General features: G+C 39.2%; 2 protein-coding genes across 3 annotated transcripts; both read left to right on the top strand.

Moving 5' to 3' along the window:
* The first annotated feature begins 3739 nt into the window (after window positions 1-3739).
* On the top strand, window positions 3740-5786 carry LOC117769365 (ladderlectin-like). Its single transcript, XM_034598234.1, has 9 exons — window positions 3740-3941; window positions 4034-4143; window positions 4241-4294; window positions 4385-4426; window positions 4515-4565; window positions 4652-4743; window positions 4921-5046; window positions 5146-5242; window positions 5403-5786. The coding sequence occupies exons 2-9, from the start codon at window positions 4080-4082 to the stop codon at window positions 5471-5473; spliced, it is 597 nt and encodes a 198-aa protein (XP_034454125.1). The 5' UTR covers window positions 3740-3941; window positions 4034-4079; the 3' UTR covers window positions 5474-5786.
* Window positions 5787-6806: 1020 nt separating this feature from the next.
* On the top strand, window positions 6807-10489 carry LOC117769396 (ladderlectin-like). Of its 2 annotated transcripts, XM_034598273.1 has the most exons (10): window positions 6807-6824; window positions 8332-8420; window positions 8513-8622; window positions 9314-9367; window positions 9458-9499; window positions 9584-9634; window positions 9721-9812; window positions 9907-10032; window positions 10160-10256; window positions 10378-10489. In XM_034598273.1, exons 3-10 carry the CDS (start codon window positions 8559-8561, stop codon window positions 10443-10445), a joined length of 594 nt encoding a protein of 197 aa, XP_034454164.1. In that variant the 5' UTR covers window positions 6807-6824; window positions 8332-8420; window positions 8513-8558; the 3' UTR covers window positions 10446-10489. The 2 variants fall into 2 exon arrangements, with proteins under 2 accessions (XP_034454164.1, XP_034454163.1); XM_034598272.1 differs by lacking the exon at window positions 6807-6824 and having other exon boundaries at window positions 8312-8420.
* Window positions 10490-23308: the final 12819 nt, after the last annotated feature.

Raw genomic sequence — 23308 nt, 5'->3', positions numbered from 1 at the left:
ACTTTCCCAACTGTGTCCAATAAAGTGATCACAACACTTATTACAGAAACTCTTACTAATCAATCAGTACGATAAACATAAAAGTATCTTTATTCATAAACTTAATAACCACTAAACCCAAATTTCTTACAACATTCAACAAAATATCAGAGGAAGCTCCGATGTTTTCAGTTTGTTAAGAGTAGAACCTTAGTGGCTGCAGGTTAGAAACAGAAGCTCACATCTACTGAGATATGATTATTTTGGACAACAAATTAGAAATTCTTATTTGTCTTTGTTATTTGAGATTTGAGATTTGTCGAGATGTGCACTTCAGGACCACCGTAATTATTCACATTTTAATTGGACATTTGACAGGATATTACTCTATTATATTCTGTATCCTTATTCTCTGCTCTTCACAAATATATAAGCTTGTTATTGATCGTTTACACTTCACAATGAAACCTCTTTGAAATGTTTTACGAGCCTGATTGGTTATTCCTGCTCTTCACTACCACTTGTTATTATTATTATTATTATTATTATTATTATTACTCTTGAAGTGTAAATTAATTATATTTTATGAGATAAGATAACATGTGCGATTCCTCTCACTTCCTCTCACACTTTTTTAATTCGAGTTGGCTCCTTGCCGCATTCTGTAAGGCAATTCTCAGAAGTGTGATAAACAGTGGCCCTGACCAAAGTTCATCTTGACAGGCTAGACAAAAGGCATGAAGCATTCTACACATGACATTAGCTCAGAGCAAAGTACAAACCCAGACATTATTTCCGAGGCATGAAAACACTGAAAATACTCCCACCTACTACAAACGCACACATAAGCTACCTCACAAAACCTCAGGCTCATGGGTTTTCTGCCAAGTCCTAAATCTGGCATAGAAAAGCAAATATATTCATATCCCCACAGAAGAAAAAAAAACCCTGCAGTAAAGTCAACAGGAACAAATCATACATCCACCGGTGGCTCAATCTCCCGATCTGGAGTTCATTTCACATTTCTAAATACTCGTACGCCTCTTGCTGTGTGAGCTCTCCCTGGCAGACCTGTAAATTACTGAGGAGCGGCGGCTGCTGGCTGAGCCACAAGCCTGTCCTGCTCTTCCCTGACACCAGGTTCAATACAAACATGCAGTGTACGGCACTGGGATTTCATTTCTAAAAAAAATCCAATGTCTGACATACTCCCAATGTGTGTGTGTGTGTGTGTCCAATATTCACATTTATGTTTGTCTGGGTATTTACCAAAACACTGGCACTAACAATTTTGCCATCTCGCTTTAAACTAAAGCTTATAAACAGAACAGTTAGATGTTTATTTTGTACATGTGTAACATGGTTGTGACATTTCAGCCATAAACATTTCATGACATCTTGAATATTTATAGTGAAGTTTAATGATTAATGCTGTATACATGTAGCTTTGCTGATTGTAAATATGCTTTTGACAAAGGGGCGACCATCCTACCAGCATGCTTGTCATAAAGCAACGGGGCTGTTGTACATTTCCTTTCATTCTCTTTAATAATATTCTTAGGAAAATTCCCCCAACACAGCGACAGCCCGGCTCATTAAAGTCCTATTCATTAATTTGCGTCTGCATGTTGCCATGGCGAGGCCCGATAACACGTTCATTGTGGTGGTGTTGCTGTGTTAATGTTCCCGACAACGGCATCACAGGCCTGTTAACCGCTGACAACCCCATTAGCTGTCCTGGTGACTGGGCGGCAGCACAGTCAGAGGAGCGATACAGTGGGAAGAGAGGAATTCAGTCAAAACACAAGGAGTTTTTAAAAAGTCTGTGTGAAAACTAGTGCAGGCTTCAACAGTACACAGCCCACCGACCTGCTGGCAGTAAGATGTTGACGAGTGATGCAGTCAGAAAGCGTCCGATTTGGCCGGTGCCCAAAAATACTTTCCCAACTATTGTTTCTCACCCAGTGACGCTGCAGCTTTTTCTCTACGATCGTCCCACTCACCCCATTTTTACGTCTTTTTAACAAATCAGACTGCGTGCCAGCTCAGAGTTAGTCACAGCGTAATGTGGCTCGTCTGCGGGGGAGATGTTACTTTGAAATACAAAGAGAGCAACAGCATCAGTTACCCATGAGTTGAAAAATGATGAATCAGTCTTTGCAAAGCTTCCATCATTTGTCAGCAATGAGACGCTCAGAGCTCCAGTAGCTGGCACAAGCAGGATGGCAACAGACCTGGCCAGTAAATCCTGCAGCAGCTCAGGTGTTTTATAAAATGACGAGTCGACGACCTTCAGCCAACGATGTGGTTGTAATAATATTTTATAGAGCACATTTCAAGATGCTCAGTGTCTTTACGTGCAAATTTGGCAAAAAGGTGTTTGGCAAAAGTTGTCCTTGGTCATTCACAGAGTTTAAACCTCTGTAATCTGAATTAATCCTCTATGTACCATAAAGAACATTTCATCATTTCAACATCTGCAGTCCAACACATTGAATAACATATCAATGCAACAATAATAACATATATTACCAGATGAAAATGGTGAAAAGGCCAAATTTAAACAAATAGTTTTTAGTTTTTTAAGGGTAATTGAAAACAATGCAGTAATTACAAATCAGAATAAGAACATAAAAAGAAGAAGAGGACATTACACAAAAAGTTAAAAAAATACAAATAAAATGATTAACAGCAAAAATAATCAGAAAAAGACACAATGAATGCATGTCTCTAATATATATAAATATATATATATTGACCTCAATACAAATTGCAGTATCTATATACTACAATTTGTATATTTCAGTTCATGTTTGAATTTCCAGTTCAACAGTCGACTGTGTTTGTTCATGTGTACGTGTGGTTTTGCAATTTTCCTTTTAATTTTACTGGGTTGTTTATATTTTAGTGCACTGGCACGTTTACAGAAACTGTTTTATCACTTTAACCCTGTTAGATAATGAACTATATTACAGCCACACCAGTTTTACTTCCACAGTTCGGTCAGTGTGTCTGTTCTGGTGTGTAAAGTTTTATTGTGGGAGTTGTTTCAACAACATACGACAATAAACAAATGACAAAGAAATGTGTTGTAAACACTTTGAAGATGAAAAGGAAGTGAACAGGAATCATTGGGGTTTGTTTTCTAATCTAAACTCATTCATACTGTTCACTTTCTTTATGAAGCTTTTTACATTGTATATCACACACATGGACTCTTTGTTGTCTCCCACTTCAACTTCCTGTGGCCAAAGAAGGACTAACTGTACTTATTAATATTTAAATATTTAAATATTTAATTTTGTTTCCTATTTTTACATTCATTTATATTGATTGTTAACTTACTTGGCTATAAACCTGATTCTGATTCTTGTTTATCGAGTATTATTGTCGGATGTTACATTCCAATACTTTTTGTTATTTGTAATTATCTGGTTTCATTTTCCGAACTGCAGTCCTGAAATGTGTGAATCCTGGTTCAGTCACATAATAGTGAACAAAGTTTATTGTTACAAAATAAGAGTATTATTAGTACTATTAGAACCATCATATTGTATAATTTCTTGACGTATAATCCCAGTACAAATGCCTTGCTAAAGTAATTGTTTACTTTTTGTCAATCACATGTTTCAGTAAGAGCTGTCAGGTATTTTCTGGGTCACAGCATCATTAATGTTTTATCACTTTATCATTCCGTTCATCACTTTATCAGTCCAATCAATATTGTTGATAACGCTACTTAATTATTGGCTTAACGTTTTATTATTGTTTTTTATTCAAGGTTGTCTTCAAGAGACAAAAAAGACAAATAAAGTCACATTTAGATCAAAGTGCATTGATCACCTGCTGCTCTGTGCTCTGCCTGTGGTTCAGGTTTGTATATAAAGAGCAGAGCAGCCTCCTCTTCATCACTGCAGCATCAGCTGATACCTGAAGAACCTCAACACACATCTACCACACAGGTAAGACTCCTGCTCTCTCTCCGTCTCATTCCACAGAAGTCTATTTGACTTTCTGCTTGTTAACTGGTTTGATTGTCTCTGTCTCCCTCCAGACGTTAAGTCTCTTCATCAATCTTCATCGTCCTCAACATCTTCATCATGAAGACCCTCCTCCTCCTCACGGTTGTCCTCAGCGGTGTTCTTGCTGTCACAGCCAAACCAGGTCAGATTAACTTTGTGTTTGAATATGTTATGAAGTAAATAAATTAAATCGTAGACCAGTGACGTGAAGCTTCCATTTCCTTGTGTTCTCTGCTCAGTTGAAGCTGTTGAACCAGTTGAAGGAACACAGGAGCTGCAGGAGGAAAACCTGGGTAAGCCGCTCTCACATAGAAAACCACCTGAAGAACCAACTGTGTGTTTGACTGATCAAACTGTAACAGAGCTCCTGTTTTCTGTTTCAGCCTCAGTGGCAGAAAATGAAGCTGGAGTGTTTGTTCCTGAAGGTAAAAAGATGAATGAATGAATGAATGAATGAATAATTATATTCTGTGTTTAATAGTGAAATAATATGATCATGTTTTTCATCTTCAGCAGAAGAGCCTGAGATGCTGTCTGCTGGAGAGATGGCTCCTTCAGTCGAAGGTTGGTTGTCTTTAAATGAAACATTGAAAACAGACTCTGTATGTACAATGTAATGACGTCACATTGCTCCTCTCTCTGCTCTGTAGGTCGTTTCTTTGTGTGTCCTGCTGGTTGGGAGAGATACAAGAGTAGCTGCTATCTGTATGTGAGCGCTGGCAGATCCTGGACCAGCGCTGCGGTAAATTTAATTCTTTACTCATAGTTATTTAAATTCTTTACTCAAAGAGTCACTTACGGCAAAAAAACTGAGTTTACCTGCTGCTCAAATGACAACCGGACTTTCTTTAACTTGAAAAAACTTCATTCATTACCTTAACATAATATATGTCTGTATACGTGTGTGTGTCACTTTCAGGCCAATTGCAATAGTCTTGGAGCCACCATGGCTTCTGCCCATGATTTGTTTGAGTACAGCTTCCTGCAGCAGCTGACCAGTAGGGGAGGAGGCTCCCTTGCCTGGATGGGGGGACTTTACTTCCAGGTTATTACACTAAACACCCAGAAACAGATGATTCATCGTCACAGTTAAAAGTCTGATAAAAGTCTGCTGGTTGTTAAACTTCATGTGACGTGTGTCCAGGGCTGGAGGTGGGTGGACCAGAGCCCCTTCAACTACAACTTCTGGAGCGCTCAGCACGCCGTCAGCCGATACCAGTGCCTCCACCTCAACACCAGGGGTACGACAACATTTCTATCAGTCAAATCAATTCTTTACTCTTCATCAGCTCGCACCATATGTGCTTTATAACAAAAAACAAAGGCTGGTCGTCATTATAGGTGAAATCAGTCTCGTATTATCTGAGCATAACATTAATGAACCCATTCTTTCTGTTTCAGCTGGTTGGTCCAATAACAACTGTGCCAATGGATGGCCGTCCATCTGCAGGAAGAGCACTGATACCTGCTAAACCTGACAGCAGCACACACATGTGTTTACTGACCTCAATCATCATTAGAATGTGATGGAGGACATTTTGAATGGTAGCTTACCAATGATTTGAGAAAAATGATCAATCTGTCCTGGCTCAGGAGTTTGCTGTGTAGGTGCAGTGTGTTTCTGCAGTGACAGATCTGTTGACAGATCTGTTGACGGCTTCGTGCTGTATATGATGCTTCTTCTCTCTTGATGTGATGTAATCAGATGCTACGATATGTAAACAGGTTGAAGACTCAGTGAAGTTGGTTTTCTTGTGTTTTTTATACTTTGGAATATATGTTTTCTGATGAATAATGTTCAGAGGCTGTTAAAATGTATTAAATAAATAAATGAAAAGAACATTGAACATTGTTATTCTTGTGCCATTCAGCAGCATTAGCGTGTGTTCGCTATTCAATAATTATAATAATGTAGAATATAAAGTACAACTCCAAGAATCTTCTGATGCTTGATTACATGTACTCACTGTTTAACACTGCTGTAGTATTACTCCATAATGTTAACATGCAGAATACCTCTGCAAAGGGCCAATAGTCTTAAATTCAATCAAGCTGCACCAGATTGCACAAACTCATAGATACTAGTTTCATAAATATGCCTGATTTTTCATCAGGATCCATTAATTATTCTCTGAGAGACCTATTAAAATGTAAAAATCTAGAAGTTAAAGAAAGTCAAAACAAATATTTCTGCATCCAGCCCTTTGTTCAGACGAGCACCAACATTTGATGGTTTCTTTCTTAGGCCCATGTCTCATCCCTCCATCTAGTTTCATGGAAATCTGCTCTAAAGTTTTTTGTGTAATCCTGCTGACAATCAAACAAACCATCCAACAAACAAATCAAGAGACAGGGGAGAAAACATAACCTTATTGGTGGAGGTCATTAACTCATTTCTGATTGGCCAGTAAGGCAAGAAAGAGAACACGCCCCCAGCGTGCTCTCATGTGGACAGTCCACTGACCCACTTTGAATCCATTACATTGGGTTAATGTCACCAAATGATCCTTAACTAAAGTACCTTAAACAGTTTGTCCCTCAGTGAAGTCAGACAGAAACAAGATGTCTTCTTCAAATTCACACTGTGTCTCCATGTTGACATTATGACATTCGGCTTTTCTTTCTAATCCACTTATCGTCCTGTGGGATCAGATGTGACCACACCACAGACCACACCACAGACCACATTACAGACCACACCACAGACCACACCAAGGGCTCTTGCTTATTGGATTGGGGTAAATCCAAGAGATTATAACTTTCTGACAAGTTTTCTTTTCTCAGAGCTAAAGAACTAATGACTAAGATTTCAATTAGATTCTGGTAAAGTGTTGTGACATCCTGACATTGAAATTAAAAAAACATTTAAAAAGCAAATCAATCGATCCTGTGTGATCTGCAGACACATTGAGTTGTGTGTCATCGGCATAACTATGCAACTCATTTTCACCTCTGGAAGACTTTGATTATTTTGTATGTGATGTAGCACTGAAACTGGATTCTCCAGTGAGGAAGATCCTGATTCCACAACATGACAACTGCTACATGAGGAAAACAGAAAAACAGAAACACAAGCACGACACAGTCATGAATCAAGACATTACAAAATATGGAGTCCTGTAACCGAGCATGATTGAGAGATTGTTACAAATAATTACACAACTATATGTATTTTTAACAAAACTTATAATACAACACCACTGCTAGAAATGAGAGAGCTTCAGTTTTAGAGTGACATTGTTTATGGGAATAAAAATAATCCAGTTTGTTTATTGTTTCATATTTGAATTTCCAGTTCAACAGTCGACTGTTTGTTCATGTGTAAGTGTGGTTTTGCAGTTTTCCTTGGAAATTTACTGGGTTGTTTATATTTTAGTGCACTGGCACGTTTACAGAAACTGTTTTATCACTTTAACCCTGTTAGATAATGAACTATATTACAGCCACACCAGTTTTACTTCTGCAGTTCGGTCAGTGTGTCTGTTCTAGTGTGTAAAGTTTTATTGTGGGAGTTGTTTCAACAACATACGACAATAAACAAATGATAAAGAAATGTGTTGTAAACACTTTGAAGATGAAAAGGAAGTGAACAGGAATCATTGGGGTTTGTTTTCTAATCTAAACTCATTCATACTGTTCACTTTCTTTATGAAGCTTTTTACATTGTATATCACACACATGGACTCTTTGTTGTCTCCCACTTCAACTTCCTGTGGCCAAAGAAGGACTAACTGTACTTATTAATATTTAATTTTGTTTCCTATTTTTACATTCATTTATATTCATTGTTAACCTACTTGGCTATAAACCTGATTCTGATACTTGTTTATCGAGTATTATTGTCGGATGTTACATTCCAATACTTTTTGTTTTTTGTTATTTTCTGGTTTCATTTTCCAAACTGCAGTCCTGAAATGTGTGAATCCTGGTTCAGTCACATAATAGTGAATAAATGTTATTGTTACAAAATAAGAATATTATTAGTATTATTAGAACCATCATATTGTATAATTTCTTGACGTATAATCCCAGTACAAATGCCTTGCTAAAGTAATTGTTTACTTTTTGTCAATCACATGTTTCAGTAAGAGCTGTCAGGTATTTTCTGGGTCACAGCATCATTAATGTTTTATCACTTTATCATTCCGGTCATCACTTTATCAGTCCAATCAGTATTGTTGATAACGCTATTTCATTATTGGCTTCACGATTTATTGTTATTACTTTATTCAAGGTTGTCTTCAAGAGACAAAAGACAAACACTTATAAAGTCACATTTAGATCAAAGTGCATTGATCACCTGCTGCTCTGTGCTCTGCCTGTGGTTCAGGTTTGTATATAAAGAGCAGAGCAGCCTCCTCTTCATCACTGCAGCATCAGCTGATACCTGAAGAACCTCAACACACATCTACCACACAGGTAAGACTCCTGCTCTCTCTCTGTCTCATTCCACAGAAGTCTATTTGACTTTCTGCTTGTTAACTGGTTTGATTGTCTCTGTCTCCCTCCAGACGTTAAGTCTCTTCATCAATCTTCATCGTCCTCAACATCTTCATCATGAAGACCCTCCTCCTCCTCACGGTTGTGCTCAGCGGTGTTCTTGCTGTCACAGCCAAAGCAGGTCAGATTAACTTTTCACACCGTTTCATGTCTTCAGAAACAGTTGTGCAGCTCCACGTGTCATCAGAATTAAACAGGGAAATTACTTGCTGCACAACATGAAATATGAATAATTTCAGTTAATTAGTTAAAAAATCAAAATACACAGAAAGCGAATATAAATATTTTTAGAAATGTGAATGTAAATGAAATAATAAGCGATTGTTTAAGGAGAAAATATGGATAAAGGGTGTGAGTACTTTTCAGTACACAGATTAAAAATTGACACAGTTTGAAAATGGAGTTAAATTTGCCCTTTTTAAATTTTATTGTGGGAACAATATCTTATAGCATATGAGGCATTAATAATCAGCTGCTGATGATTGATGGAAGAGTAGACGCATGTTTTATTTTATCTGTTTTCATGATGCTGATTATTAATCCACATATGACTCATTCAGTGTGTATGACGAACAACTGACATCACATTAACAAGATGTGACCTCACAGGACCCTTTTATTCTGAAGGTCAGGATCCATATTGGAATTTTCATGAACGTGACCTCTGTGACCCCCCATAGTTTATAGGAAGATACAGGGAGACCATATGAATCCCTGATCCAGACCTTTGTGTTTGAATATGTTATGAAGTAAATAAACTTAATCATAGACCAGTGACGTGAAGCTTCCATTTCCTTCTGTTCTCTGCTCAGTTGAAGCTGTTGAACCAGTTGAAGGAACACAGGAGCTGCAGGAGGAAAACCTGGGTAAGCTGCTCTCACATAGAAAACCACCTGAACAACCAACTGTGTGTTTGACTGATCAAACTGTAACAGAGCTCCTGTTTTCTGTTTCAGTCTCAGTGGCAGAAAATGAAGCTGGAGTGTTTGCTCCTGAAGGTAAAAAGATGAATGAATGAATGAATGAATAATTATATTCTGTGTTTAATAGTGAAATAATATGATCATGTTTTTCATCTTCAGCAGAAGAGCCTGAGATGCTGTCTGCTGGAGAGATGGCTCCTTCAGTCGAAGGTTGGTTGTCTTTAAATGAAACATTGAAAACAGACTCTGTCTGTACAATGTAATGACGTCACATTGCTCCTCTCTCTGCTCTGTAGGTCGTTTCTTTGTGTGTCCTGCTGGTTGGGAGAGATACAAGAGTAGCTGCTATCTGTATGTGAGCGCTGGCAGATCCTGGACCAACGCTGCGGTAAATTTAATTCTTTACTCAAAGATTCACCAAGACAGTCAAATCTCAGTTTTTAAGTTTATAACATTTGTGTGTTTGTGTGTGTTTCTTTCAGGCCAATTGCAATAGTCTTGGAGCCACCATGGCATCTGCCCATGATTTGTTTGAGTACAACTTCCTGCAGCAGCTGACCAGTAGGGGAGGAGGCTCCCTTGCCTGGATGGGGGGACTTTACTTCCAGGTATCCACCACCAATCTATCCATCAAACTGCCTGCCGCATATGATTCACCTTCATAGTTCGGCTTCATGAACACAAAAGTCTGATAAAGGTCTGCTGGTTGTTAAACTTCATATGATATGTGTGCAGGGCTGGAGGTGGGTGGACCAGAGCCACTTCGACTACAACTTCTGGAGCGCTCAGCGCTCCCCCAGCTCATACCCGTGCATCTACCTTGATGCCAGGGGTAAGATTTCCATCAGTCACATCAAGTCCACAGCGACTACCAATAGCAGTTAATGATGAGATTTTTTTAATATTTGAGATTTCAGCACACAATATTAATGAACAAATGTTTTCTGTTACAGCCGGTTGGGCCAATCATGCCTGTGGTAATGGATGGCCGTCCATCTGCGTGAAGAGAACTGACTGCTGAACGTGACAGCAGGACACATGTTTACTGACCTGTATCATTATCTTGTTTTAGCTGTGGCAGATTTGTTGATGGCTTCATGCTTCATGTGATGCCTCCTTCTTTCTGCCTAATCAGATTTGTGAATGGACCAAAAACTCAGTAGTGACCCAAGCTGTTTTTTGTGTTGTTTTTACTTTGGTGTATTCAGATGTATAATGGATGTGACTCAGAGAACAGAAATTGAAATTCAATAAAAATGTACAAATGCACAGAGTTGTTTTTTGTGCCTTTCAGTCAACCCTTAGAGAAGTGTACAGTCAAACCATCTACATCTATCCTGTTGAAGTTCTTCTGTCCCACATTTTTATTCCACCCTTGGGCCAGGCATCTTACCGGCTCAGTTAAGACCCACTCAGGTATCTGCAGGTTAGGTATTATCGGCCAGATCCCCTCAACTGAATGTTTCTGATACTTAACTTGCTCTTCACCCACAGAATGAAGTATGTATCATACCTACTAATATATCAAGAGTGTTCTTTCTTGAACGTTGCTGAATCTACTTGAGACCTTGGTATATTTTTGAAGTCTAGATAACTATTCTTAATACTTTCAACTTCAGTAATGTAGTTCTTCAATCTCATTCGTTAAAAGGTTAAATTATCCACAGCAATAAATACCTAGTCTAAAGTAATGGTTATGCAGCTAATTGCACATGTAGAAACAAACACCTTTTGTTGTGGTAGTTTTCTTTAAATGTGTCTCAGTTACTTGTCCATTCTATGGTACATTTTAATCTTGTTGGTATCATTCATTTTAAAATGAACATTCCTAAATCGGAATTTTAAAGTGAGCAAAAATTATTGGTCAACAACGAGGCTAAAATACAAAATAAATTCCCCAAATCATCCAGCAATGCAATGTATTCAGCATCTGTTTACACCCAGTCTTGTAACCATGACCCTAATGTCTGCATCAACTGGTGGACAGTTATCCCTAAAAATAATTTATCCGAATATTTGGTTTTAATTTTGTCACGCTTATATTCAGCTAACATCATCTGTCAGAAACTAATAGAATCACCAATTGATGTGCAAAACCAATTCAGGCATAGAACCACCTCAGCTCTATGAAGCTGTGTCTCATTAACGGAGTCACAGTTGAAATCTCTTTCTTTAAGCCTGTGATTCAAGAGGAGATTATCATAACAGGGTCAAGGTTAGGACAACGTCTGGGTCGTCGTTGAAAATGAGAGACGGCTCTCCTCTGATCTGTCTCAGCTGGCTGCCACAGGTTGAGTTTGATTTGTCCAAGGGCCAATTCAACATGCGGCACCATGCTGATCCAGAAAATTATTCCTCATGAATGATTGATTCTATATTGAGTTGTGACACAGACACTGAGCAAGTCATTAAGAGGGCTGGAATGGTATCAAGTCAACTTGACTCTGCGGGAGTTACACAGTATAGCTGATTGAAGTAGGATCATATTTTGCAAATGAATCAAGTCTATGTAGAAACCGGTCACCTTCCGATATCCCCACCTGAAGGTTAGTCCTTACCTTCATTATTGTAACAGAGACGATGATCTGTTACTGTTTTGTTGTTGCAGGTCATTCGACAGAGTAGACACAAAAAGAAGATGCTGAGATTTACAGTGTGTCAGTGATCCAGCTTAGCAGTGGTGAAGCCTGTCACTCACTACAGCTACAATGTCCTTCCCACTTACCAATTTCAGTGCATAAGGTCCATTCACATGGGATTAACCAATTACTGTGAGTACCCAGTGAAACATTGGACACCTTTCACCCCCCAGTGGTCGCCATCTTGGCTCCATAGAGGAAGATGCAGAACCGCCAGTGTATTTTCAAATTTGTGAAATGGTGGCAAAGGATGCAGGACAAGTCATCTGGCCTCTTCACACTGTGCTGTTCTGTTTCTGTTGGTTGTTCAATGGTGTTCATGATGTTTAATCTTCATTAAAAATAAATTGAAACAGGCAAACTCAACAGTCGTGACAAAAATACAGGATTCTGCCTGGAAGACGAAGGGATTCGCAGTATTTTACTCCGGTAGGTATTTATGTCAATCATGGGCCTTTTAATAGATATCGACTTATTGGAGGTTGTTGGTCCTTCTGAAGGGACCCTGGTTAAAATGAATGTATCAGTAGCAAGTTAAATCCCCTTGTGCCCCAGAGTCATGAGCTCATGAACTCTGGGGATTGATTTCAGGCCAAGGTTTTACTGATCTCCTGGACTCCTGATTGGCCTTTAGCTCCACTAAATGCTCCCTGGGGCGGGTGGTGCTGATGGGAAATGAAGCCATTTTAAGGCCTATTGGTTGTAAACCACCCAGTTGAAGGAGAAGCTGGGAACAATTTCCTTCACAATGATCAAGCTTTCAATAGGAGAGGAGGATGAGGAGGAGGAGAAGTTACACCGAGGCAGGGAGAGAGAGAGAGAGAGAAGAAAGCTGATAAAAATGAGATGTATTATTAATAGAAAAACAGGAAATATCTCTTTTGGTTGTTTGTATATATAATATATTGCCTTGTTGCCATGAGATTGAGAAAAACAACCACATTGCTGTGTGTGTAAGGCCATTAAATCGAAATAAAGTGCCACACAATTTTAATTCAAGGGAAAAATTACACAATTTGTCACAAACTTTATTGAATAGTTATTCTAAAAACAAATTGGCACACCAGTATATATTTGCATGCCTACACAATTTGGCAATGGGGGGGGGGGGGGGGGGTAACACTGTATATTAGTTTCATTTGGTGGGATGTGTATAAACTGACATCTGATCATTTACATGGAAAGAGAAACCTCACAGGATCTTTGTACAAGTGCATCCTTAATCATGGAAACACACAGCAGGCACAATAAAATGCATGGATTGCAAAACTGCCTCCTAGTAGTGGATGGCTTTTTGACCCTGCCGGGTGTGTGTGCACGTGTGTCGTTACACATCCTCCTCACCCACAGACAACATCAGCAACACCAGGCAAGTGAAACTACATCAGCACAAAATGTAGATCATCCCGACCGAGAGCAATCTATCATAAATTTACCTGGAGCCAGCGCAAAAACGTGTTAGCGTGAAAACAACTGCAGAGAAGTGTCAGGAAACCATTTTGTATTTACAGTAAAAGTTTGAGTTTGCTCTGGCTAATGCTGCACCACTGAAAATCACTTCTTCTTTCGCACTCAAACTAACCAATGGCAGAGCAGCGAAGAAGAAGTCAAATTCCAGTAGAGAGAAGTTTTATCTTTACATTTTACGACATATAGATTTTGTACTTACCCAATATGCATTTATGGCATTTTCTGTGACATTTCTGATGCTTGGGACTTCTTTATTTTTGGTCAGGAGTATTTCCTGACTACACTTATAATGTAATTGGCACTAGCTTTTATTTTGTAGGGATATGCAACTGGAAAACATTGGAAGTAAACATCTCCCAAAGATGAAATAAACTAATGCATATCATCACAGCAAATAAGACATTTTGTTGCACACAGAACTAAGACTATTATACACAGATACTCTGTTATATCATATATATCTTCATAAATGTACATTTGTCCTTGTCAATCAAACAGCCAGCGTTCCTTCCGGGCACACCAAAGCAAACATACAATTCGATTTTATAGCTTCCCTTTCCTGCTTTGATCCGTCACTTACCGAACAATAAACCAGCGGGTTTCAGATAATGCTGTGTCGCCTACACTTTATAGATCCTTTGCTATAATAAAGTCAAAGGGCATAACGACACTGGTTCTCATGACAGGAGAAACAAACAACCATGATGCAAAAGGATACAGTTTCCACACCAAGGTTTATTTACTTTCATTACGTCGCCTTTCTCTTATTCCGGGAATGTCTGTGTACTGGTCACACTCACATGCCAGTCTCTATAAACAACAGTTTACTGTCTGTTTGCAGGACAGCTGTGAAGGTACTGATAAGGTAGAGAAGCACAGCAAACAGCCTGTGTCTCACGGTCTTATGGTCAGTTAGTCTCTCTTAGTGGGGAAGAGGTAATTGAGTTTCAGCAACATGAGATAAGTCGGACATGATAAAGTGTTCAGGATACGGTCGCTATACATGTATGGATGTGATGTAGCACCATGAGGAATAACCTTGTTTGGCCATGCAATAAGTGTGTGTTGAAGTATGTAAGTAGGGAAGTATTTGATTATCAGGAAGGATATTTTCAGAATTGATGTTCACTGAGCATCATTAAAGGCTTCTGTTTCTGTGTTAGACATCTCAGTCTCCTGATACGTCTTCCAGTTATCACCAATTAACCTCAAGTGGTTCGGTTGCATTACGACTGAGATTATTTACTATGTGAGGAAATGCAGTTAGCATTGAAAATATCAGACTCATCTCACGGCACAACATGAACTAACAACTGTAATGCTCTCTCTGTGGCGTGGATGGACCTGGACTGACCACTGATATGTTTCTGTGTGAAATAATGTCAGAGACAATAGGTATAACCAGTTAGGGACATTTTTCTACTTCTACATTGTCTTAAAAGTGAAGTCTGGTGAATGTTTTCAGTATAAATGTAGCTAAAGTTATGCAATTGAAAGTTATTTCTAACTTTGTCCAAAAGCTTTGGTCAAAGTATTATCAACATCTCTGTGATAAACAATGTAATGCATTTCCACAAACTTGAGTATTTACACTATTTATGTTATTCAATCTTAAATGTTCCGTATGTAATTTAGGGGTCTCTCAATCAAAACAATAACAAAATTCCCAGTTTTATGACATCATGAAGCAGCATGGGATCATGGGAGTTGTAGTCTTCACCACCATTACTGATGAAAATCTACCTTTTACTAACCTTTACGTTACTCTGGCACAAATCATGTTCAAGGATGAGGAAATGTGTTCAAGTTTTGTTCACGTTACACAGCAAATGGCAAAGACATACCTGATCCATTACGAGTGACCAATACAAATATAGTGGAAGGAAAAAAACAATTGGCTATTTAACTGGCCAGCCGTGTGTTTTACTTTGTTAAAGTCGTTTGCCCCCGGAGGTTATAGCAGAGACGAGAAAATTCATGGGTAAAGTAAATCATGTAAGTACACAAGTCAACAAAATACATATAACCCATGTTTAGGAGTTTTTAGACATTTCAACAAATCAACATTAGATTTATTGGGTGTGCTGTGCGAAATCAGGATCATCTACCACAGAGACCAAACTTTTTTAGGCTGCTATATCTAATCAGCTTCACACACGACAGAAAATCTCAGCAGTTTCATATTTTGCAACAACCTGCCATTGTCTGAATTCTTGCAGTAAATACATTGTGCAGCTTCTGGATATTGTTCCATTTAATTAAAATGAATGTCTCCCTATGAGGAGACAGCAGTATTTGGGAGTGGGCAATTGTTGTAAACAACCTTTTTTTTTTTTTTATCATCAGAGGTCAATTGATGAGTGGAACACAAATTCACTTTTTGTTTTTGTGCTGTCGGGAAACAGCCGTTGTTCAGACACTGAAGCGAGACTTTTCCTCTCATTTCCTTGAAGAGGCAGAGGAGGAAGCGAACACCAAGTCCCTGGATTTGTGTGTGTGAGGGATAATAGAGATGGGAGATAAAGCCTGAGTCTCTCCTGCCTCTCGCTCCACACCTCAAACAATCAGCACTGCATTATGAGGTTTGAGATGAACATGTTTCATTGACTGATTCTTCCTCGAATTACCCTTGAGGGTGCACTTCCAGAAAAATGTGTCTTCATCCCCTACAATTTATCTAATCAGCCTTAATAAAAACATCCATTACCACGGCAGCAGCATCGACAGGCGGGAGAAGAATGTTTACTGATGAATAATCAAACAGGAAAATACTGATTGGTCTTCTGGTCCAAACAACCTCCAAAGCTGCCACATCATCAGCCATTTATTTACCCAATGAGCTCGTCCTTATCAGTTTTCTGTCCGTCAGAGTGGACGTTCAGCCTGTAAACCTGCAGCTTCTATTTTAATCATTCACAGCCAGATGGTTGGTGAAAGATAAGAAGGAAAAAAAAAAAAACACCACACATGGATGATTTCTCAACGTACAGTTAAATATATCTCGCGCTTCAGATCTAGTTAAAAAGCATTGAGTCCCCGCAGAATCCACATAGTGTTATTAAAAAACAACGAGGAAGACGGGCGAGCTGCCTGTTTGTATCACTGCCTCGGTCCGTGGGGTTTATTTTCACTTTGCTTCCTCGTCGGCTCAGACAAGGCATAAACACAGCTTCAGGCAGTGTGAACACTGGGGAACAGGTAATTCTGATGGATTCATTCACTGTTTTGTCTTTGTTGAGTTGCAACATTCAGGCGAGTAGCATCTTTGTGAGTTTTTCTCTCCGATACCTTCAGGAATGCAGCGAGGGAAAAAAAAAATAGGAGTCCGCAGGCGCCACCTACGACTGCCTTAAATTGTGAAAACGCCGCAGACGCAAGAGTTTTAATACAAACAGTCGAAATAAGAATCATTTGAAAACCTGTAAACATCTGTGTTTTGGGACTATCTTCAGGTGTTTTGACATTTCATTCTCCATATTTTTCACTGTCAGAGAATATTTTTCTGGTTTTCTATGATGCCTGTGGCCCAGCTTGCATCGGTCTGAGCTCTGATAACACAGCCATGTTCACACTGCTGTATAAAACAAAAAATATGACCACATGCAGATTGAATGATAGTGAAGATGGAAACATGCTACAGAGGGAAATTGTTTGGTTTGACTGGAAACATAGATAGATAGATAGATAGATAGATAGATAGATAGAGGGATACTTTATTGAATATATACTTTATGGAAATTGCCTGTGGCAGTGGGAACCAAGACATTTGAGAATTGGCTTTGTGACTTTGAGCCACTTCTTTAAATAGAGACTTACAAACTCGAACCTCTCGAAAATACCATTGATTAGTCCTTGATGACGGAACTTCATCACCGGCTGCTGCAGTGGAGCTGCTTAAGACCCAAATGCAAATGATTGTGGTTGGACCAGGCTCCTCAGTGTAGAAGTATTAGAGAAAAGTCTGGGAAATGTTCCATAGTTAACCCATTAAGACCTGAGGTGCTGAATAGTAACAGGCTCAACACTAACACCGAAGCACTGATTGAAAACTACCACATTAAACCTGTCGGATTTCCAAAGAGCTGATTGCCAACATTTGCAAAAACGTTTATTTCTCAGCCTCTAAAGCAAATAGAGACATTAAAAAAAAACGTATGATAGTTTAAACATCTGGCTTTCATCGTAAATCATTGCTGTTTTTGAAAAGATGGAGAGAATAGCTACCAATGAGGTTGAGCTGACAATGAGGTGATGAGTGTCTGGAGGTCTGAAGCTGCAGGTCAGTTGGAACCAGGTGGGAGGTAATCAGGTAATCAGGTGAGTGAACACACACAAACACAGACAAAGACACACACACAAACTTGTACTTCTGTCTATCTGAGTGAGGCATAATGCATTCCTTAGCCCCTAACCCTAACCTTAAAATCAAGTCTAACCCTCAAACAGCTTATTGAAAATGGGAAAATGGTTCCCAAAGTGCCCTCACTCCGTAGGTTCTAGGCTCAAAAATGGTCGCAGGGGGTTGTTGGAGCCAATCCCAGCTGACATTGGGAAAAAGGTCACCAGCGTATTGCACTTAAAGAGAAAACAATTCACTCACACATTTACACTTGTAGGCAATTCATCTTTCTTTGAATAAAAAACTGTGCCAACAGATGGGATCCATATAATTCTGTAAAATATAAAGTTTTTGGATTATGCACTGATTACACAGATCAATTCCTTCTGTTCACTTGTTATCAGGGATTTGTACTGTACCAACAGTGTAGGTGTGTTTGCTGGCTCCAGTAAAACCTTTTAACTATTCTCAGTATCACTGCTGAGAGCAGGAGAAGCCTTCAAGTAGATGTTTGTACACAGCGGCCTATTCACCGACATGTACATGATTATCGAGTCACAGAGGTGTTTGGTAATTAAGTGGAAGAGCTCTGAGGTCCCACGGCTGGTCAGCAATCCTGACACCAACAGGAAGAAGGAAGAGCCGGCTGGTTAGCCTCTTCCTGCTGCTGTCGCTCACTGCTCACCCCCCTCCTGTCCTCCAGCTCCCCTTGGACGAGCTGGAACCATGAGGCGCTTCTGCTGACTGGCCGTGGTGGCTCAGCGTTGGGCTGTGGCAGTGATTGCTTGTTTGCTGTTGTGTGTGTGTGTGTGTGTGTGTGTACTCACTTTCTGTTGCCTCTTTAGGACCTTTTCCAGCATAAACACTGACCTTGTCTGAACCGGTAGACCTCTTGGGGGACAAAGTACAATCTAATGAGGCAAAAAGGTTAGGGTTAGGCATTGATTGGTCATGGTTAAGGGTAGGGGTGAGGTTTTGATGACTATGTCCACAATGACTTTTCACTTCACATATTTTTATCAGGAAAATTAAATCCTGCAGGATGTGTGTGAGTGTGTGTGTGTGTGTGTGTATTTGTTCGAAGAAACACCCCAAATCACAAGAGCTGTGGCAGAGACCATGGAAACAAACAGCGGTTTCCCCAGGTACATGTTGCTTTATACCATACACCTTATTGCCTCTTTACAGTCATAAATCATTGAATCAAACATCCATAGGCAGCCCCCCCCCCACACACACACACACACACACACACACACACCTTAACATCCGACCCATTTTGGCTTCTTTTCTCTCTTTTCATTTTCCTGATAAAAAAATGTGATGGACAAGTGAAAATTGATTTATTTAGAGTCAATAAAAAGACTCCTTCAACTCATCCCTCAAGAACAGGCTCTAACCATACGGCACATCAAATACTAATCTAATCCTGCAGAAGAGCAATAAAAATTGGTTTTATTATACCCATTAAATGTGTCACAGCACAGTATGAGAAGATATTGGATGAACAATGATAGGCACACAGGTAATTACTATACAGTAGCTACTATAGTGGCTGGAATGGCCTCGCATAGAAAAAGTCATTTAAAATAAAGGTCCTGTTGTTTTTAATGTAATCAGAGGGAAATATGCAGAGGTGTAGTAACAGAAACAGAGGAGTGGGTGTATGGTTTATGTTTTACATCAATAAAAACTTTGTGAATCGTGTAGGTGTAACTTTGTGCTCCAATATCTAACCTGTGCAATGTGAACAGGATCATCAGGTGATGTTAGGAGTAAATTAAAGACGGCAGGTTAAACATTCCCCTCGTGTGATTCATCAGGCTCATCCATTATACAGTGAGTCAGAATGTGACTTGAGGATTCATCGGAGACGAGCGACGAGCGCTGTTCCGACGCTTTCAATGACGCTCGGGCCTCCTGCCGTCAGTCATGAAGACGAAATAGTTTCGAGCAGACAAAAAAAATAAAAATCCCGACGGCATGAAAAAGGAGCTTGGAAAAAAAAGGACAAAACAAACTTTTAACCGCCACAATAAAGATGAAGTCAGAATAATAGTGGCTGTCAAAGACTCTGCCGTAGAGCGCTGCCAGTCAAAACAATCCCTCAGTGACGCACAACGGAGAAAATACTGTCGTCTTGTCATTCTTCAGAGAAAAAAAACAAAAGGACACAATGAGCCATTGATTCTGAGTTATGTGGGGAATATACTATGGCAGTAGAGCAGGTAGAATGAACCTCAGAGACGCACTTGTAAAACATTTTTTACAATAAAAAGAAGAACTTAAGCCACGTCATGAACATTAACATGCTTCAAAAGATGAAAGATCCCCCGCTGGTTGCACGGTTTGATGGGAAATGACCAGGTATCCCAGGTGGTGCAGGGGTGGAGGTGGGTGGTGCACTGATCACAGAGCTGAAATGAAAACTGAATAACAGGAGATGGGAGAAAGTTTGACAGATTACAAGTGACGGGCTCGACGCAAGCATGTCAGGTTGTGATTGGATGAAGAGAGATAGCAGCAAAGGTGCTTGTGACTGAGGAGGAACGAGGAAATAGACGACAACATCCTCACTGAAGTTTAGCTAACTTCATAACAGATCTCCACATTATATACATATATATATTTAACCTAAGAGCAGCTCTATTTAATCACATTTATGATCGCAATTATAGTATTAAGGATTAGTCTTGGGAGGTGTGTGTGTGTGTGGTCTAGGAGCAGGATGGTGTTCCTATTAAAAATAAATCACCCACTGCTCAGAGATATGAGGATATATACGAGATATGAAGAGAGTAACAGCTTCTCATTTCATCAGGCCCACACCTCTGTCAGGCCACTGGATTCACAATGATTTCATGTCTCAACACAAAAATCATCAACGATCATCTCCACATCCTGCATTAGGGACTATTCCATGGAAGTCAATTAGGATACTCCAGGTATTTACAGCTTGTTTGAAAATATGTCTGAACTTTGATGTGTCACATAATGACCAATAAAAAAGCTCAACATCGACCAGTGACAGTCCTCTTCTCCATTTAATTGGCAGAGGAGCAGTCGCCCAGCATTTATCGATGCTCTCTCTCTCTTTGTCTTCCCTCTGTCCTCCTCTCTCCCTCCCTGGCTTCTCTTTGAAGACATGAAGATGCTCTCTTCAAAGTCACATGTCATTTGATTGATAAAAGGCCAGTGCTTTTAAAGTCTGGCAATTACGGCTCCCTCACTCTTGTGTCTGAAAGCAAACAGCAGGACGTCTCCAAGAGGACCAAATAAACATGCATGCAAGTGCGTGATGGACGTATCATGTACATGTACTGAAATCAAAAGCACTGCACACGCACGTAGTGATGCTGAAGTGTTAGTGCACGTCCTAGTGCTGCAAAACCTCAGCGAGTGCATCATCATTATTCATTCAAAGATTTATGTTGCTAAGTATGTAAATCCATTGATAATTGATGCACGGCCTTCAGCTATCAACTCAGCGCCGACTTTATATATATATATATATATATATTATTTCATTGCCTGACCCTTCAGTCATGAACCTGCACCGTACTGCTGCAGGGAAAACCAAAAGTGTTGCATCTATCAGTCAGACTCCCTCAATCATTAACTCCCTGCATCAGTTGCCATTAAGATGAATGATAACAGTTAATTCCAGAACAAATGGTGATCACTGAACACGTTTATTTTCTCTCTCTGCACTCTCTACTCAAAATTACCTTTTAATTAAACAACACAGTTTTACAAGCACACTTGAATTGTTTAAGTGAGTAAACAAACCCACTCTTTGGGAGTTTGCAAATTGTAAAGTGCTCTAAAGAAGATGAGACATAAATGTCTAACCCTAACCCTAAGTATAAAACAGGTTATAAAGCAAATATATGGCTTCTCTCAGGCTGTGTTTCGGAGTCAATAAGCTGTGACAGCAAAAGAAGGATCAGCTTCAATTCAAAGACAAAGTAAAGTGGCAGTTGGAGGATTTTTAGCTTCTGTCAGTTGATAAAATGCTGAATGACACATGGTCAGAGAATCGTGTTGAAAAGGATTTGACCAAGACTCCAAATACTTTGTGACATACATGATATATTTGACAGAATGAGACGCTTCAGCAATAACACATGATTAGGGCATGAAAAATATTCAGGATTCCTTGAGGTACTACCTTGCATGACTGGAATTTAAAACATGTAAAATCAGTTCAAAAGCTGACAGGCACCGTACTGAGAGAAAAAACTTAGTCATGATATGAGACATGTGATAAAGTTTCTTCTTTAAAAAAAAGCATTTCTCACAAATTGGATACGAGACGGAGAAAAGTTGCTAAGACAAAGTAAAAACAGCTATTTATTAATAGCATTTCTTGTCAAGTTTATCCTTTGGAAAAATCTTTTTACCCTATTTAATTATCCTGTCACAGATGAGATGCATGTAACTGCCACTAGACTGGTTTCCATGATTTTACATGTCAAGGGCATCTTAAAATGTGAATCTCAGCCCAATGAATTAATGTTTGTTTCTTCATCATTAATCTTGAGGTTTTGAATGTGCGCCTGGTTCATCAGAACTGCTCAAGAGTTTAATCAAACAAGAGCTTCTTAGAGAGAATAAAAAAAAAAAAAAGGTTATTATTATAGATGTTCATGAACTCGCTGCAAGAGCAGACATGAAACATTTTAAATATATCTCACGGCTGAGATGGAAGCAGTCATTTGTCTTCATATGAAAAATAATAAAAAGAAGAAGTGGAACAGTCTAAAGTTCTGTCAGAAAACACGTGAAATCACACTAAAGACGTCCTCGTGTCTGTTCAGTCAGTTATTACTGATGTTATTAGTTATTTTAATAAAATGCTACATGACACAAATCTGTTGTTGATCTGTTGTTTTTTCTCTGTGTCATAGTTGTGTTATTGTTGCGTGATGATGGATTTAAACATGATTTGTCTCCGGTTGGTGCATTCAAGTGCAGCTGGGAGTCTCTGACGTCTAAGATCTGAGAGTTAGATGCAAAACATGACATTTTATTTACTTTTATCTCTGTTAGATTTCTTTTACATCATCATCTATGCAACCTTCTTCGGCAGCTGACTGAACCCATGGATGTTTGAGCGTCCCACACATCAACTGAGATTTACACTATAAATGTGTTGAACTTCATTATCACCTCCCACTCACCAATGCTATAACTTTGAGTGTGATGAATTACTGACATGTCTGAAGTACATTTCAAGTCTGTGGAAATGTATATTTATGTGAAGTGAAATTAAAGGTTGCATAGAAAGTTCATCCGTCAGTGTAAAAAACTGTGGCTCATAAATAGTTGCAGTGCAGTCAGAATAAATTAGGACAGAGACGTATATTGGCTGTGTACTAATTCACAGTATTCTACATTTTGGTTTTAGTTTGCTGATTTTGTTGTGAAGGTGTT

The sequence above is a fragment of the Hippoglossus hippoglossus genome, chromosome 10 (genome assembly GCF_009819705.1).
Source record: "Hippoglossus hippoglossus isolate fHipHip1 chromosome 10, fHipHip1.pri, whole genome shotgun sequence".
NCBI lineage: Eukaryota > Metazoa > Chordata > Actinopteri > Pleuronectiformes > Pleuronectidae > Hippoglossus > Hippoglossus hippoglossus.
Note: the sequence above shows the minus strand (reverse complement) of the source record. Positions and strands in the feature narration are given on the sequence as shown.